A 17902-nucleotide genomic window follows, 5' to 3' on the forward strand; every position below is an offset into this window, starting at 1 on the left:
ATAACAAGAAACATTACTCTGATTTTAACAAAAGTCCTTAACTTACTTTAATTTACTGTTAAGTATATTATAAATGTTAATAATATCTATTAGTTGATACTATTACCTGATAATTCATTTTGGTTTTTGAAGGTTCTTCTTAGGTCCCCTGGCTTACGAAGTTTGCTAACGGGAGAATGAGGTGAAAAACAGTGTCATTCGAGGGTTTCTATGGTGGGAAGGAAACAGGCTCTTGGAAAACATGGAACTTTATATAGCCTAGTGCGAAATACATCCCTATATATTCAATTAAAGGTTTTAAAAAAACCCATATGTATTTCATAACAAGATTGTAATATCTTTACTACTGGAATATTTAATTTCGTGGTGTTTAAAACTTTAGAGAATAAATATCTTGCTTTTCTCCTTAATGCTTTATGGGTATTTGATTTTTATAATAGGTAATAATATGTATAAAATTCTTAAATCTTTATTATAACTGTATGTCATACAAATTAAAAAATAATAATAATGACAAACAGGATATAAAAACCATGATTTGGGATATAGAAATTTTAGAATTTTTGTCAAAATCTTGATCACGCTTAATATTTTTAAATGGATAACAGTGATGTAATTAAAGAATATTTTGAAAGATTTGGTTGAAATCTTACGTTTAGGAATACAATGTAGAGCTTTTCTGTTCATGAAATTGAAAATTAATCTGTCAAACGTTAAAATAGTCTGATAACTTATTGTCATGGCGGTTAATGAAATGTCAACAACGCGCTTGTTTTTGTGTTTACTGTAGTTCTACAGATTGATATTGTTATTTAATTTATATGCTTTAATTATTGAATAGTGTCAATTTATTATTATATGTTGTAGTGATAATCATTATAAGTAGGTAATATAATCCAAATTAAAATGAGCGGAAGGGCGAAAAAAACCGCGGCTCCGAAGAAAAAAGCTAATGGATATAAAATGCCAGCTCCCATTCCCGTGGGAGAAGTCATCAATGATCCTATATCCAAAAAAAAGTGGAGGATTGGTCCTTCTATTGGAGTTGGGGGCTTTGGTGAAATATATTCAGCGTGTGAACATGACGGCTCTCCAAGGAAGGCTTCAAATTATCCTTATGTTGTTAAAATCGTAGGTGTTTTGTTGTTTTATAGTAACCAATACTCTATACCTAGAGCTATCAAATATACTTCAACTATGCAGTGATTTATACTTATAGAAACAAGTAAGGAAATGAAATTTCCATTCAAAATAATATACTCAAATTATATCCACATGTATTGTAAAATGAATATGCATAAATATTAAAATTTGCTTAGACATATGAAATTCCTTTTTCATTTTTAGGAACCACATGAAAATGGACCACTGTTTGTGGAGAAACACTTTTATATTAGAAATGCTAATAAAGATGACAGTGAGTAATTTTGTTTAAAGTTATATAAAAAATTTTATTGCATGATAAGAAATACAAATGTAAGTTGAATACAACAACTATTAATTCTGAAGTATCATTCTATTATTCATGTGCAACTTGCAGTTGCTAAATTCATGAAAGGCAGGAAATTATCAAGTTTTGGAATGCCATCGTACTATGGGAATGGATCCCATGAGTACCAAGGAGAGAAGTACAGGTACCTGGTGTTGGAGAGGTATGGCAAGGATGTGTGGAGCTTGTTCAAGGACTGTGGCCGGAGTTTCTCACCTTCAACAGTCTTTCAATTAGGATTGCAAATGGTTTGTGTTGTTTTATATACATAGATGTATTGTGTGTAATTGTATTCAGTGATCTATATATAAATGTAAAGGATCAATGACTACACGGAAAATATATGAGAAAAAAAAAATTGTCCTTCATTAACACCCAAACAATGGTTGCTACAGATTTTTTTCTGTTCTTCTATGTTACTGCAAACTTATCTTACTTACCGTGTGTAGAGAAACAGTACAAGTATTTTTTTCATACCAAAACAAGTGTTTTTCATTAAAATTTAACCACAGAATGAATAAAAGAATGCTGTCCAAAGTTACTATTTTGACAAAGTTGCTGTTATACCTAGTTTATGTATGATAAAACAAAGGTGATATTTTTTTCTTTTTTTAGTTAGATGTGCTAGAATACATTCACAGTAAAGGCTATGTCCATGCTGACATTAAGGGGGCTAACATATTGATGGGTCTCAAAAAGGGGACGGAGAATCAAGCATACCTTGTGGATTTTGGACTGGCTACGAGGGTCACCGATAAAGAATTTAAACCTGACCCTAAGTGTGCACACAATGGCACCATAGAATATACAAGTAGAGATGCTCATTTAGGAGGTGAGATACCTGTTTATTATCAGACATAGGTATAATTTTGAAGCTCAATAACATCACATAGGAACTAAAAGTATATTAGAATGTTTTGGTTGAGAAACCTACAAAGAATATTGTTTTGAACCTGTTCTGATATATTAATAAGTGTCCAAACATTTAAGGACTACAGTATGTTCTATTTCATTGTATTCACAGAGGATATTATTAAGTTGAATGCCTTATATTTTTGTAGTGGCCACAAAGCGCGGGGATCTTGAGATCCTGGGCTACAACATGCTGCAGTGGCTGGTTGGGGAGCTGCCTTGGGAAAAGAACCTAAAACAGCCTAAGACTGTGCAGGCTATGAAGGAGGCTTTCATGAATAATGTACGGAAAGAGATCACAAGACAGTTCAATAATGTGCCAGGTACACAAGCTTGAAATAAACATGATAACTCATAAGTTATTGAGTTATGAGGTTGATGTTGTTACATTTTTGTTTCATTTTTTCAGAAGCTCTTACCAACTTCTTCGAGTACATCAATTCATTGAAACCAAAGGATAGCATAGATTACACTAAATGCAGACAGATGTTTGAAAATTATCTTAAGAGTGAGGGAGTTGCAAAGAGTAAGAAAATGGATTTCGCAGGTAACAAGAAAAGAAAAACAAAGAAAATTGAAGACAGTAGTGAACACTTGGACGCCGACGATAATACAGAACAGGTGTTGAAGAAGAACACGGCGAGACAGAACGGAGAGGTCAGAGCGGTGAGACGAGGAAGGAAAGTTCAACAAGTCCCAGAAGAGGACGGCGAAAATAAAGAACCAGCGGACAGTGTAGTGAAACAGACGTCTAGAGCTAAGAAGCGGAATTCAATAGAACCCTCTGTGGTGGTGAAGCTCAGGAAGACGAGGATGGCGCCCAAAGCTAAGACTCAGACGAGCGTCGACAAGAACAAGCGGAGTCCGCGACAGGTCTCCTTCGACAGTCCCATCAGTGAGGTCATCGGCGAGAAGAACTTGAAACGAAAGAGTGACTCCATGAACTCCAGTGGAGACATCTTCGACGATTCCTTCATCATAGAAGAGAAGAAAGCGAGGCCAAGAAGGAAACTGATATCAGACGAGGAGGTCATCGTGAAGAGAGTGGTCAGGAAGAAAGTTACAAGTGTCACACACAAGACCAGGTCGTGGAGGGACTCTCCCGCCGTCGTGAACGGACGGTCACCGCCCAAGTAACCCACATCACAATACAGCTGCCATAGACTGGAGTGTCCCAAGCCATACACAGCTCCCACCAAACAATAACACAATAATAATATACTTAAAATATACAATAATTCAACGCCATATATTTTTACTCTCACTTGAAACATTGATGTAGTTCATTATGTTTATAAAGAATCGTTAAGTAAGTATCGATATTCATATGGGTCGATGTTTTTAATTAAGTTTCCTTGTATTGTTAGAGGGAAAAGACTACTTGAATAGCTAACGAGGTCAGGATATTAGAGAACATTAATATTAAATATGTCGTCTGTGGACAAGTGATCTCTTAAACATTTTGTATCTGCTGAGTAGTGTGGCATCGAGTGTCCGTTGTCAGCTGGTAGCGTACTGAGAGCAGTCGCTTATAACATGTACTTAGAACCAGTTGTTGTTCTTTATTGGTATTTAATATTGATGTAACGTGAAGGTCACCCTGGAACATCCCACAGTCCAGGCCACCGGGAAGGTTTGAGAACCTTATAGTTTTAGATGGTCGTGTTTCGTTGGTGTCACCGTATATCCATGTATGAAGTCGACTCTGTTCAGTGTGGATGATTGTTTTAATGTAATCATTGAATATCCCATGTATTGTATGTACTGTACGGTCGCCATTTATTTCTTTTAACTAATCGTATGTATGAATTGTGTTGATCTTTTAATAAACAGTATTTTCCAAGCCACTCGATTCATTCCACGTCATTGTAATGGAGCGAATGTAAGATTGAAACGCATGATCAAATCCAAAGCTTTTATTTTATTTACAATATAATAGTAATATGAAAGTAAACAAAATGTAACGTACCAAAAATTGTTTTATTAATCGAGTAACATAATACCGGGAGCGGGGCCGGGCGACTGTGAGGCTGACGACCGCGGCGGCGAGTGACTCAACCAAACACTAGCACCATTAGTAAAAAAATATACGTCCTTCGCCGCGTTCAACAGGTGAGAGGTATCTCGATAACTTACTATAAACATTATAAAAACCGCTATTTACGCCGTTACAGGAACATATTTATGCAAAATCTATTTAACTTGCAATGGGACTAGTATAGACAACGTACTACTCCACTTTGTCATGACGTCTGTTACACGGAGTTGCGAATTACATATTATATATAAGTTTAAATAAGGCCGCATTCACACTAGCTTTCGATGTTGAAACATACGATTCTCACCGACGTGAAACCGCCGAGGGAACTCTTTCTATAACACGCCTTAAGTCACTGACCGTCATCTGTTTAGTGACTTACGTTTTGATTGTTTTGTGCTGTCTTGTTTGCATGTTGTGTGTGTTACAACCGTCCATGAAAAACGGCGTATTATAGAAGGAGCTTCCCAAACGTCTCACTCTGAACAGTTACCGCCACATTCGCCGTCCACTCTTACATCTAACTTCTCGACTCTAGACTGATCAAGTCTTACAAGCTAAGTGGAATAAAATAATTGTATAATATTATATAATAATTTACACTAAAAATGTTAGTACATAATTGCGAGGTGGCACACTAGCTCTGTACGACGGCTTACACGACATTCTGCTGGGAGGAGCGCTCTCGATTGAAGTCACTGTCATATATAACTTATGCCATTGGATTTTTATGACATTGAGACAGGCACCTTCTGTCATACTAACACAACAAGGGCTCGAACTGACATCATATTCGTCTATATTATATATAATGTTGCAACAGGAATGGCCGTGCCTAATTGTACTACGTTAATCACATACGGTCAGTTCAGAAATGAGTTCCATAATTTATTTTAAGACACGTGTCATCGAGGAGGACAGCCCGTGTCACCTGGAACGTTACTTTAAAGCTTAACTACATTTTATTTCATTATCTACAAACAGGGAAACAATTCTACCGTCCAATGTTAATAATCATTTAAATACACAAAATAGTTTCCCCACGAGGGTAATAAATTACTTTTAATATAAAAATTTGGTGTTAACTCAGTCAGGCATTATTATACAGGTCCCATTACTTTAACATATTTCAATGTGATCTCGTGTGTGTAGAGGTCGTCTGAAGCGTCTCTGTACTACAACTATACAACCGATACTGGTCATGTTTGAACACACTGGACTAGTCGGATCGCTCGTCGGAATGTAACCCATGTGCAGCAGTCTGACGCCTGACAGCTGTCACTTGACATTTGACAGCTCACGTCAGACAAGAATAGCACTTGATACCAACGAGAGTATTACCGGCGGGATACAGCACTGTTACGTATACGGTAACTGACCGCATTACACATAAATAACATTTTTTTCTTTTATTTTTTTTTCCTTTAATATACATACATATATATAACATAAAATACCGCATACATATAACGCATATAATTGTATCAAAATAATAGCTTGCTTTGTAAGCGCGAGTAGCTCGTCCGTTCTCCAAAGTATATGACATTTATATAATTTTTTAATTAATCGAATAAACAGGAATGTAACATATATATTCCAGCATGTGTATGTAGTCGATATGTATGCGTTACTTTAGCAGACACCAATTCCAATATATACATATATTATAAGGGGGAATAGAAACGTTCTAACATAATAAATAGTTAACGTCGACTAATGTTACAACACGTGGAACATCGTAAACCATAAGTCCATGTGCATGCCGAAAAGAAACTTATCACTATTTCAATTAAGAAACATTTAACAGAAAAAACGATAATATACACCATTGTGTTAAAAATTTCCAACAAGCTGCAGGTTACAGTAGCGTGTAGCGTAAACAGACACATTAAATTAAACCATATTCCTTTTTAATGATATGAACACATAATTGACGCGCCTGAGCCTGTTCTTTATGCAGCGCTATCTGAGTCATATTATTTCATACTGTTCAAATTACATTCGAACCCGGCTCACCCGGGACACCCGACTCACCCGGGACACCCGGGTCACACCCGACACATCTAATTAGATTAGATCCTCAACAAAAAAAAATCAGCCAACAAATATCAAAAGAAAACCTGTCTCTCGCTGAACACGTCACATTCATAACAAATAAAAAATAAAAACATCGAATGATACAAAAACTAATAAGAACTTGAAACGCTTTGATCAGATAAATTTAATAATGAAATCTCACGTCAACTATATACAGAGTAACCTACAACATAACGTTACCACGGACACCGACAGGGCGGGAACGAACGAGCTCCGGCCGCCGGCGGCGACTGACTCACTAATATATTTGTGACTATGTTTTGTTAAGGCACATGAGGGCCGAGACAGCGGGCAAGGAGACGCTAGGTACACTGACAGACAGGCGGAACCGGGGGAAGTAGCATGTCGACATTAGTGAGGCGACGATTAAGAAATTATACTATCGATAAAACTTTTAGGGACGATAAAGGGCAAGCTCAGGTCGACATTTGGTACGTAGGTCGACTGATTCCAACACTCGGTACGGTTTGTTCTGTCGTAACATTCGACGTCAAGTCATTTTGTATGGCTGACGGGAACACCGACCGTGTCTAGGTGTTTACTCATACTAATATATAAAACTGTCGGTGTTGAGTCCTGTCGACCTGTCGATGTAACTTTTCTTGTAACAATTAACAGAATGGGTCCAACGAGTTCCAACAACCAACTATAACAGTGTAGATATAAGTACATTTACAAAAAACAAAAAACCGGTAAAAATTGCACAGTACTTTGAACAGGGCGAGTAACCTAGGAACACAATAGGTAGTATACTTTGTGGGGGTGGGGAAGGGGGGACTGCATCACTACTATAGGCCTCTCTCACAACCGTTGCGTTACCGACTAAGGCCGCCGGGTCTGTACTTTACATCTAACATCCTCGGCGGTCGAACATTTGATGTCTCCTATTAGCTCTATTCTCTCCGGTCGTCTCTGCGTCGCATCCTGTGCAGCCTGTATCGGAGGACTATACTCGGAGATCGGCCGGACAGCGACTCTATTTTCATAATAGGATTTTACTACAAAATGATGTGTAACCTTACAAGCTAGCCGACTCGCACCGGCGGCTGTGCGAGCCCGTCACCGACACACAGACCCCGGAGACGGCGCCGTGCAGGTTAGTATGAACGCCGGTCAGTAGCGGGTAGGAACGATCCCTCTCTATATATTTGTACATTCAAGAACAGCTCCTTCATCTCAAACACGTTTCAAACCGGAAGCAAGCGACATCGAAGATTCTGTGAACTCTATCTGTCCTCGTGTCCGCCGCTGCCGCGAGCGTCGCGCGGGTGACTGTCGACTATCCCGCGCCGTCCCATAATTTCCTATAATATTCGTAATATCTGCGGGTCGCACACGGCCCACGGATGGTCGCAGTTCCCCGACACGCCACTCGCCGCGCGGCACTCGTCACTCCACATCCTACATTAATGGCAGTTATTTAAGTAAAGCGTCGCCTCTCGAACGAGCCCGTTCTATGATTGAAAGGGAACGTGGAGAATATCGGTAGTTCGAGAGACGAGAGACACGACGTGAGACGAATAACGATAACATTAGTTTATAGCTTGTGGTGATCCGTTACTGGCGAGGACGACGACGGACGCACGCTGACACCTGGAAAGAGCAACGACCGCTGGAGTTATACAGGCCGTGAGCAGAGGAGCTGGAATAACTGAATAAAAATGGAAAGAGAAAACACGAGCAGGATTCGAACCCGCAACCTGTGGAAAATCACGTTACCGTGGATTTACCAGCTATCGTGTCCTGACTCGACTCGCTAAGTTAAGCCTTCTACATGTTTGAAACCATAATATTGAGATGGCGGCTTCGTTACATTATCTGTAGATATATAGCCGCCACTCAGAGGTACTTCATTGTATGAATACATTACTGGTTCTAGCCCAAATCAGGTTTGTGTTAACGGACGGTTAACAGTTGGAGGAGAGTAAGGTGAGAGGAGCCGTACGTGTGTCAGGTCCCGAGCGGTGGGTGCTACGTGGCGTCCGCCGCGTACTTCTCGCTCCTCATGAAGTCTATCTGTGTGTAGAGCCGCGGTGCGGGCGCGGCCGGCGTGCGGCGCGGCTCCAGGTCCAGAGACGCGTAGTGGAGCGCCCCGCCCAGCTCTGGGGAGGAACGGAAGAGAGAGATGTTAGAGAATCACTGATGGAAGGCCGACAGACATATAGTAATGCATTGAAGACTCACTGCGCAGCTCGTCCGGGCGGGGGTTCGCGGCCAGCGTCACGTACTGCGGCGAGGAGGGCTCCGGGCTGGCGGCGCGCGGCTCCACCAGCTCGCGGACCGTGCTGAGGTGGTGGTGGTCGTCGTCGTCGTCGTCCGCCTCGCCCGGGGAGGACGGCGACTCCATCGACATGTGGAACAGGGTCTGGGAGCCGAGCGGGGTGCGTGGCTCGCGGCGGCGGCGGCGCTCGTCCGGCGACCCCGGCCCGGAGCCCGAGCCGCAGCCGACCGCGGGCGGCGGCTGTCGAGGAGCTCCTATGGCGATGGGCCTGGTAGGCGCGCGGCCGTACGTCATCTCCACGTACCCGTCGGGCGTGGCGGGGGCGGCGGGCCCGGGGGTGGAGGCGGCCGGCGGCTCCCCGGGCCTCATCTCCACGTACCCGGCGTTTCGCGGCGACATGTCCACGTACTCGTCCACGTTGCGACGACTGGACTCCATGAACCCGGTCGCCGGCGGCGTGCGAGCGACTATAACCTGCGGGAGGAAAACTTGTGAATCCGTCGGTTCCTTTGAAGTGCCGGCATTGTAGTATTCGCATGAAATAAATGAACACCTTCGGCGCGGGCGAGTTGGAGGAGAAGTCGAGCTCCATGAGGTCGTCCGCGGAGGCCCGGGGGTACGAGTGTGTGTGTGTGTGGGGGACGTGCTGCGGGCGCGTGGCGGGCGGCAGGGGCTTGCGTCTAGCGCCCGCACTGTACGCGCGCAGTCTGGCGGGCTCGGCTCTGGCCGCGGGCCGGGAGCCTACGCTGTAGGCGCGCGTCGACCGCTCCTCCGCGATGTGAGCCGTGGCTGGCTCCAGTTGATACTCGCTAGCAAGGGAACCGTAGCGTTGTCTTAGGAATTTTCATGATATGCAAAGTAATTTAGATGTATCTCTTTTATTATGTGGTATATACTTTACCTGAACCTAGGGTCCGTGGAGGGCGTCCCGCTACAGACGGAGCCGGATGAGGAGACCAGTGGGAGAGGGTCGTGGATGGGTCCCATGGGCATGTACCCCTCAGGTAGCGCGGGCGACCCCGACCCCACCTCCGCCTCCTCCACGCATGTCGACGAGGTCCGCGAGTGAGCGATGGAACTGCCGCGGGTCGTCATGCTGGCGATTAAATACTTTATTACTTACATACACAGTGCCAAACCAGAACACTTTGGTTTTCTTATTTATACAATAATGTAAAGATATGTCGCTATGGCGGAGGCCAGCGCACCATCACGTTGTGTTTTGTGGATTTCGATCGGGCATTTTATTTATAGCTTCTCAAGGTTTAACTTTTAAACGCTCTGTACATAACACTGTCAAGGTATGTGTGTGCGGTATTTCCCGTGCTAACCTCATGAAGTCTTTGGACATGACATCGCAGCAGTCGGGTTCCTCCGGTATCCGCGGCGTCCGATACCACTCCGATATCGAGTCGATGTCGTCTCGTGATGATTCTAAACCTGAATAAAACGGTTCACTGTTACGTTCAGAAATAAATGAAAGGAATGAATGTTCATCATATATATATTGTAGAGTGCGACAGTCGGTCCTGAGGTCCATCAGTTGTGCTCAGTTGTAATCTCGATATAATATATAACAATGTTGTATTCGTTGTGTCCGTACTGGAGTGTAGCGGGTCCCGTTCGTCCCTGAGGGTTCCTCCTCGCTCCAGGTCGAGTCCGCTGCTGGCTCGGGTCGGCATCGTGTCGCATCGTTTACGGAGCGAGCTGGAGTCTGAGGACAAACATGCGTCGTGTGATGTATGTATCTATTGCATACCACCGATTATTAGCAGGGCAGTAGTGCGTGGAGCAGGAAACGTCTTTATATGAAGCAAAGGGACACTCGCGACGGATAAGCTTTGGTTTTGTTTTTATTTTTGCTAAATAGAACACAATTAATTTCCTATAATTTGTATACAACATACAACTGACACAAAACAAAGTGTACGCGAGAGGACAACACCATCAACGACCTAACGAGCTAAGAGGAAATGTAGAAAATAAAAAAAAAATAATTTTATTTACATATAAACATATCTACAGACCGCAGCAACACATAATAAGCGCATGCAATAAACAAAACAGCGAACATCAAAACGGAAACACAATCCCCAAGAATGATATATAACATTGAGTGTTGCCAGGACGGTGACACAGTAGTGACGTCATGGCAACACCGGTGAGTGACGAATGTGAGGCGAGTGACGGGCGTGTGGGTGTATACATACTGGTGGTGTGAGCCGGGGACAGTTTGGCCAGCCTGGTGCCCGTGCTGGCGCGGCGCAGCCAGGGCGCCCGCCGCCCGTCCGTACCGTTAGTCCTGGAGTACAGCGCCTTGTCCAGCTCCTCGCCGGTGAGGGGCGCGGAGTGCGTCCGCCCATGGTGCACCCTGGGTCGCTCCGACCCGCCCTCGGCACCCGCCTCGAACGGCGGCACCGGGCACGAGGGCAAGGACCCAGTACGGTGGTGGGTGGACTGGCCCGTGTCCGCTGGGGACACAATGGGAAGCGACGCGTCAACCACCCGCACGACTGTTACATGGAGCCAGACGACGGTACCGCCGCCTTCATCGTTCATACTCTACTTTAAATATAATCGTTTCATTTGAACTCTCTACCGGGTACCGTCGTCTTGTGTAGTAATGGGTTAGGACATGGCGACGGTGACGTCACCACCTTACAGGCATGAGTTATGATTACACCACCACCACCATCACCATGCAGACAATATACGACCTTAACGCAACGGAGGACCGTTCACGATGCTTCAAAGACAATACATGCGGACATACTCCCTGACGGAACACAGTTTCACATCAAATCAACAAGAATAAAGAAATACATTTAAAAAAAAAAAAACAACGAAGACAAACAGAACGAGCGGACACAGAAATATATTTAATTCCATATGATAAAAGGATCATACCGAGATCATTAAAGGAAGGAGATGTAGGGTTAGAATAAAACGTTTTAAAGGAATCTCATTTCACATTATTTATGTTTACATCGCCTGTCACTGTTATCAGTAATCAAGCTTTCATATGTAGTATGTTATACTGCACGGGTCTCACCCCGCTGAAGTCTGAAGCTATAACTCCAGGGCGGGTCGTCTTATCGTGTTATTTATTTACAGCACCACATGACCGATGACCATATTTACATTTATGAATGATGATTATTTCTACATGAATGAATGAACGGATGAATGATATTGACATGAAGTTATCATTCCACAGCCAGTCACGAGTCGTGCTTTCTCATTCCTCACCTGTCGGAAGCGTGTGCGTGTGTGTATCTGTGTTGCTGTGTTTTTGTGTGTGTGAGTGTACGTGTGTGTGTGTCACATTACCGTGTGTGAGTGGTGTGAGAGGAGCCACGGCCGCTGCCGAGTCGTCTATAGTGTTGGCCGCACACACACACTGCCGTATACACGACCCGACACACAGGCCCTTGTCTGAAACGTGACACACGCTCACTGTGACCGCGGCCTTAACCTCCTCGCCTCGTGTGCTACAAGCTTTATATGGACGAAAGTGGATTCGCGTCTATTAATATACTGGCCAGTAGTAGTCCGTACTGCTAGCCTGTTAGTCGGTCTACTGAAGCTGTTTGTAACTATTCTACCGATAGCTCGTTAGTCACACACTACTGACCCCTCCGACCCCTTGCGAACAATACCGGCCGAGATTTAGCTTGCACTTCAATGAATGTGAGTGGCGTGTGATCGATTCGCCATAAGGATTGCACCGGCGTATATTGTCGATAGCGGGGTCGGAAAGGTTCCTGTGCCTACTGAGCGATCTACAGGGCTGAACTACTCATACGACTCTACTGAAATGTTTGAATTATTAACATGTCGATAAGCGTCAATACTACGTACTACATACTGAACTACTGGCACTGGCTACATGAGAATGTGTGATGTGGAGAGAAACATCGGTGAGGATTATTTGATTATTTCTTTAATTTAATTTGTTTTATTTTATAATATTTTTATTAAAATGTATTAATAAAACGATATAAGAGCCGCGCCTGTCGCGTCCTACTATCCGCGTATCATCTCATCCCAGTCTGTGTCGTCACCCTCCCTACCGTTATAGAAGCCCGCCCGCCCTCGGCCGTCGGAGTAGGTCTGCCTCCGGGCGGGCAGCGGGTGCGAGCCCTCCATCAGGTTCTTGTTGGATATCACGATGTGATCCTTTTCGTTCTCCGTCTCCTTGGCACAGTTCCTCATGGCGCTGGAAGGGGACACATCATTTAATGGTTAGCGTATCGTTTATACACAAACATCATCGGAACATGTTTCTCAAAGCTACACATCGTCGTATCTTTCACCAAGTTGCATAGCCGCAGTCACTAGATGGCGCTGTCACTTGGTCACCATATCTATGTATTCAGCACACACAAGTCGAGTCCCGGGTCCAGGCTGTGACGCTGTGGACTGTGGGTGTGTAATGTGAACGTCAGACTAACTGATATATCGTGGAGTGCATGCTCTGTGCTATGTTGGAGTCGTCGGAGTGCATCCACAGCTCGCCGGCGCCGGTGGCCGTCTGCCGGCCCACCTCCATGTAGAAGAAACACTCGGAATCGCCGCACCTGGAGGAACAGATCCCATGATATGATATAACGACGATATTTGAAAAAATATGCTAATGGTAAGAAAACACGCGGTCTGACAATGACTAACATTTAGAGTTCTACCATCGTGTGGTCTGTATTAATAAAGTTACTAAAGTTACTTTACGATATTCAAATGTAATCAGCGGTGTTGTGGATGTTAGTTAGCGAAACCATATTTTTCAAATGGAGGCCGCGAGTCATAACAATTCGCGGAACATAAATGAATATTCTAAAAGTTATCATGTTCCCAGCGTTTCATTCAGTTCATGTACAAACTACTCTGAAATAATTAAAATTTATTAATATTAACTAAACTGCATTATATTTGCTTTAAATAAAAAGTTTTTCGTATAATTTTATTTTAATCAATCATTCTACGAATGTTCCAATAATATTAAAGGCAGAAAAACGTCCCGAGCTTCGGCTACCCTCAGAACTTCACTACACCCAGAAGTTAATTGAATGAAGAAAGTATCATCGTTAATGCATGCAGCTCGGCATCAACTCTGCCTTTGGTTTCTTTTTATATATGATAGCTAATTAAGAATATACCTAATAAAATATAAAAATTATGAGATAGTTTAAATGAGGAAATTGTTCATGTCGTCTGTATTATGGGCCCGTTATTGTCAAGCGAGTTCTCACCGTCTGATGTTCTTCAAGGAGTACTCGACCCTCTCCGGGATCCCCAGGTCACTGATCACGTTGTTCAGACTCTTAATCTTGACCAAGGCCAGGGTCTTGTCCGTTAAACACAGATTGTACAGTCCCTGGATGTTTTTTGACGCACCCAGACCTTTCTTCTGGACGTTCACTTGCCATACATGTTCTGCAAATATTTAAGTATCAAGATAAAGCGTAACAACAGATTTTACGAGTTAAATCTGAATGTTATTTAGATTTATAATAATATGTTGTTGTAATCCTTACTAAAGAATGATTTTCATTTCCGGCAATTAATTGATAAAAATAATACCAACATATATACAGACAATAACACAAATAAAAAACACTTTACATGAATTTGCACTTTCTGTTTGCTTACTCCAAGTTTGAATCGTTACGTTACAAACGGAGCGTTGACAGTCTTTCATTCATAAATCTTCACACATAACAGCATTAACGCAGCGTTTCCCGTTTAACATTCAACACAATGATAAACGGGAAAAGCTTCGTAAACAGTGTGACGACGCAAACTTGTGTCGAGAATAGCGAGACTCGCAAACTGTACGATAATATTAAAGCGACGTTAGTCCGCATAAAGTCTGTAGTAGTAATAAAATTAAATAACACCGTAGATAAAATTCGTCGCGATATATTAAATTTCAATTGACATCGCATGTTTATTACATGACAGGAAAGTTAAATATTATTATGTTACCGTCGAGGGGACTTCCCCGTTTTCGTGGAAGCAGTAAATAAAGTGTAATGTGTGGGGGAGGGCACGCGATGGCTGTATAACATAGAATTGGGATGAGAAGTTATTTATTGCATGATCCGTGAACGAACGGGATAATCTCCAAGGTCGCGTCGACATACGGCGAAAGGTACTACAATAAATATGAACATGTGCAATTCATGTATGTTTATGATTTTTATACAATAAGATTGCGTCCCATCATCATCAGCCTATCGGTGCCCACTGCTGAGCAAAGGCGACTTCTAACATGGAGAAGGTTAGAGCATTAATCGTCACGCCTGCCCAAGGCGGATTGGCGATTTCAAACTCATAATTTGAAATTATAAGTCCAGGTTTTCTTCACGATGTTTTCCTTCACTATCTGTCAGCTGGCCGTGTCTAAATGCTCTTAGAAAGTACATACAGTTTATACATAAAGTACGTACTTGCCAGGTTGAAAATCCGCACCCTCTGCACGAAGGCGGGACTTTAACCTCTAGACCGCTACGACTTCAAATTTGTCTCACTTAATTTAATATGAGGGCACGACATTTGTATCGAAATTCCATATTCTTTAGGTGTGATATTTTTAATTGGTACTCTTAATTGTAAAAGTTAGGGATTATTAAAGAATACTCTAAACACAATTGCTCTACATTGCTTTGCAATTATGGTAATTTCTAGTTATTATTATTTATTTAAAAGCCATGACTGATGACAGTATAGGAAGGCACAATGCTTATGACCATTCAATGAATGAATGTTAGTAAATTAATTCAAATGCATATTAAACATCATGCCATATTGTTATAGCCTGCTATTTATTTTCTTCTGGTGATTATAGAAGTTTGTTTACACATTATTTAAGTTACATGAGGTCAATGACACGATAGCCTTGAGACTACTATGAGTATGTTTCCATCATCTGTGTTGATTCATCACTAATAAAATGTGTGCTCTGGCATTGATAACACATTTTGGGTGTTATATATTGTTCAATATAAACATATACATACATATATATGTATGTATTTTATTTTATAACACTTTATCACCTGACTATCGCCTCCGTCAACTGTCACTGACTAAGGAGGTGCAGGTTTCATATTTCATAGCATAATAATAATAAATATTTATTTATTTCCTAAAGAGGTATAAAAATAATATTAAAACTATAACAGCCGAGTTCAATAAGCATGGTGATAGAGGAAATCATATCGGTTTTTCCATTCAGTAATAAGGTTAGTGATATTTATCTCATTATTATTTCCCTATTGCCCAATAATACTTTTTTGAACAAATATAATCTCAATTGTATTGTGAAGTTTAAGTTACAGTTTTGTATTGAGGAAAATAGATGGAAAAAATATTGTGCAATCAATATTAGCGGACATATTTTTATAGTTAATATAGTATTATTAAGTTATCTGATTATTATTGAACTGTTACCGGTTTCATTACAGTCTGTTGACTTTGTCCAACATAATCATAATATTGGTCCCAAGATCTCAGAGATAACAAACCTGCATACTATACCACACACTTATTTAGTAATAGATTACCGATAACATACGATAAACAACATTTTAAAGAATTTTTTTTTAAATTTATGTATTATTAATAGAGATAAAATATTATTTTTTGTTTACTATGATATTAGTGAATTACATATATATAATGAAATAATGATTGACCGAGGACCAAGATACCAAGTAGATGTTATGATAAATTTCAGATTTTAATAATATAAACAAAACATGAGAATTATTAATTATTTTGTTGTTCTAGCATAGGGCAATACATAAATAACTTATGCATGGCCAACGGAAATGTACAAATTTAATAAACAATGATAATGATAAATAGTGATTTAAGATGTGATGGAGGGTATTTAGATATCAAGAAAGCCGCACTGAGCTTGGGCTGTTTGTAGATATTATCAATCATATGTAATTACAATTAATAACTTACGTATGGGATGCAAGAGCTCATCGCTGGCATCATCTGTTCTGAACTGTTTAAGAATAGCAGTGAGCCAGGCGTGCAGATCCTGCTCATTCTCAGCCACTATACACAATTGTTCTTCTTTAGTAAACAAAGCTATCACATGTTTCTGTTTCAAGTCCAATCTCCGCGTTATATTGTAGCAGCTCTTCAGCAGCAGGACGCGGCGAGGAGCAGCTCCAGACCGAAATTTCTTCTCCGATTCGTAGTATTCGAGCCTCGCCGAACACTCCGAGGTTTCCGCGCGAAGCACGAAATACTTCTTCTTCATCGTCTTTAACTTCCGAAGGTGGCCTTGACGCACGACGGCGCCCTCCACCATTGCAGCCATGTCAGCGTCTCCGCATCAGCACTGGCACAAACACAACGGATAACCTTGAAGTTGTTTACGTACTGTGATGAAAGTCACTCGTCACTCGTCACACCGTCGACGCGACTAAAAATACGTACTATCTCTTTTCAATAGTGCGTAAATAGTAAGGCGCTCGACAAATCGAACGGCGTAACTAATCCGCATTGGGAATAGTCCTGCAGGCGCCATATGACCGCCTATATTAAACTGATACGATTTTTGGACGTGATAACGGCAATAACCCCACAGCAATGCGGTTCTAATATCAAAATACAACAACAAACGCTTTTCAATCCATAATTTGGTACGCTCGCTATTACACTCGGTCATTCACAGATACACGAGTTTAGAAAGAGATAAAATCATTCATAGTAAACGTAATCCGCATTCCGCACGCCCTTCCGTAGGAACGCAGGGCATGGAAGTCACGCCGTGGTCATGCCTTCATGCAACATCAAAACAATCATTTTTACGCGCTATACATAACAGTTTCAAAAACATATTTTTTTTTAAATGAAAGGGTCAGATTACACAAAATCATTTGTAAGTTATGCACTTGATTTATAAAACTCATGTATTTGCGCGTCGTTTTTTATTGGTTCCTCGCTATTGCGTGTCATTTTATTCGAACGACGATTATGAGAAAATAGTGCCGTATTGTTCGGATACGTTCCTGTTGTTGTAAAAGAATATTTAAATATAAACATTGTATCAATATACAATTTCTTCAGAACAATATAAATATAAGTATATTTAAAGAATCTATATTTTAATTAAAATATCTAT

The 17902-nt window shown here is 41.6% G+C and overlaps 2 protein-coding genes across 7 annotated transcripts in view; one reads left to right on the forward strand and one right to left on the reverse strand.

The window, feature by feature from the left end:
• Positions 1-732: 732 nt before the first annotated feature.
• On the forward strand, positions 733-4244 carry LOC116771311 (serine/threonine-protein kinase VRK1). Its single transcript, XM_061523366.1, has 6 exons — positions 733-1131; positions 1348-1417; positions 1541-1737; positions 2105-2321; positions 2551-2724; positions 2811-4244. Exons 1-6 carry the CDS (start codon positions 907-909, stop codon positions 3536-3538), a joined length of 1611 nt encoding a protein of 536 aa, XP_061379350.1. The 5' UTR covers positions 733-906; the 3' UTR covers positions 3539-4244.
• Positions 4245-4302: 58 nt separating this feature from the next.
• Positions 4303-17902, reverse strand: part of LOC116771310 (insulin receptor substrate 1) — a 29901-nt gene continuing 16301 nt past the window's right edge. Inside the window, exons 2-14 of one of the 6 annotated variants that reach the window (XM_061523361.1) lie at positions 16732-17116; positions 14007-14190; positions 13212-13337; positions 12831-12976; positions 12088-12192; positions 10968-11228; positions 10361-10471; positions 10089-10197; positions 9659-9853; positions 9311-9566; positions 8721-9231; positions 8482-8638; positions 4303-8129 (exon numbers count right to left, since the gene is read on the reverse strand). In XM_061523361.1, the coding sequence (XP_061379345.1) occupies positions 8508-8638; positions 8721-9231; positions 9311-9566; positions 9659-9853; positions 10089-10197; positions 10361-10471; positions 10968-11228; positions 12088-12192; positions 12831-12976; positions 13212-13337; positions 14007-14190; positions 16732-17095 (2499 nt within the window). In that variant the 5' untranslated portion in view covers positions 17096-17116 and the 3' untranslated portion in view covers positions 4303-8129; positions 8482-8507. Of the gene's footprint in view, positions 8130-8481; positions 8639-8720; positions 9232-9310; positions 9567-9658; positions 9854-10088; positions 10198-10360; positions 10472-10967; positions 11229-12087; positions 12193-12830; positions 12977-13211; positions 13338-14006; positions 14191-16731; positions 17753-17902 lie in introns of those variants that run through there. The other 5 variants (XM_061523362.1, XM_061523360.1, XM_061523363.1 and 2 more) reach the window with 5 other exon arrangements.

Source organism: Danaus plexippus, chromosome 17 (genome assembly GCF_018135715.1).
Source record: "Danaus plexippus chromosome 17, MEX_DaPlex, whole genome shotgun sequence".
Classification (NCBI taxonomy): Eukaryota; Metazoa; Arthropoda; class Insecta; order Lepidoptera; family Nymphalidae; genus Danaus; species Danaus plexippus.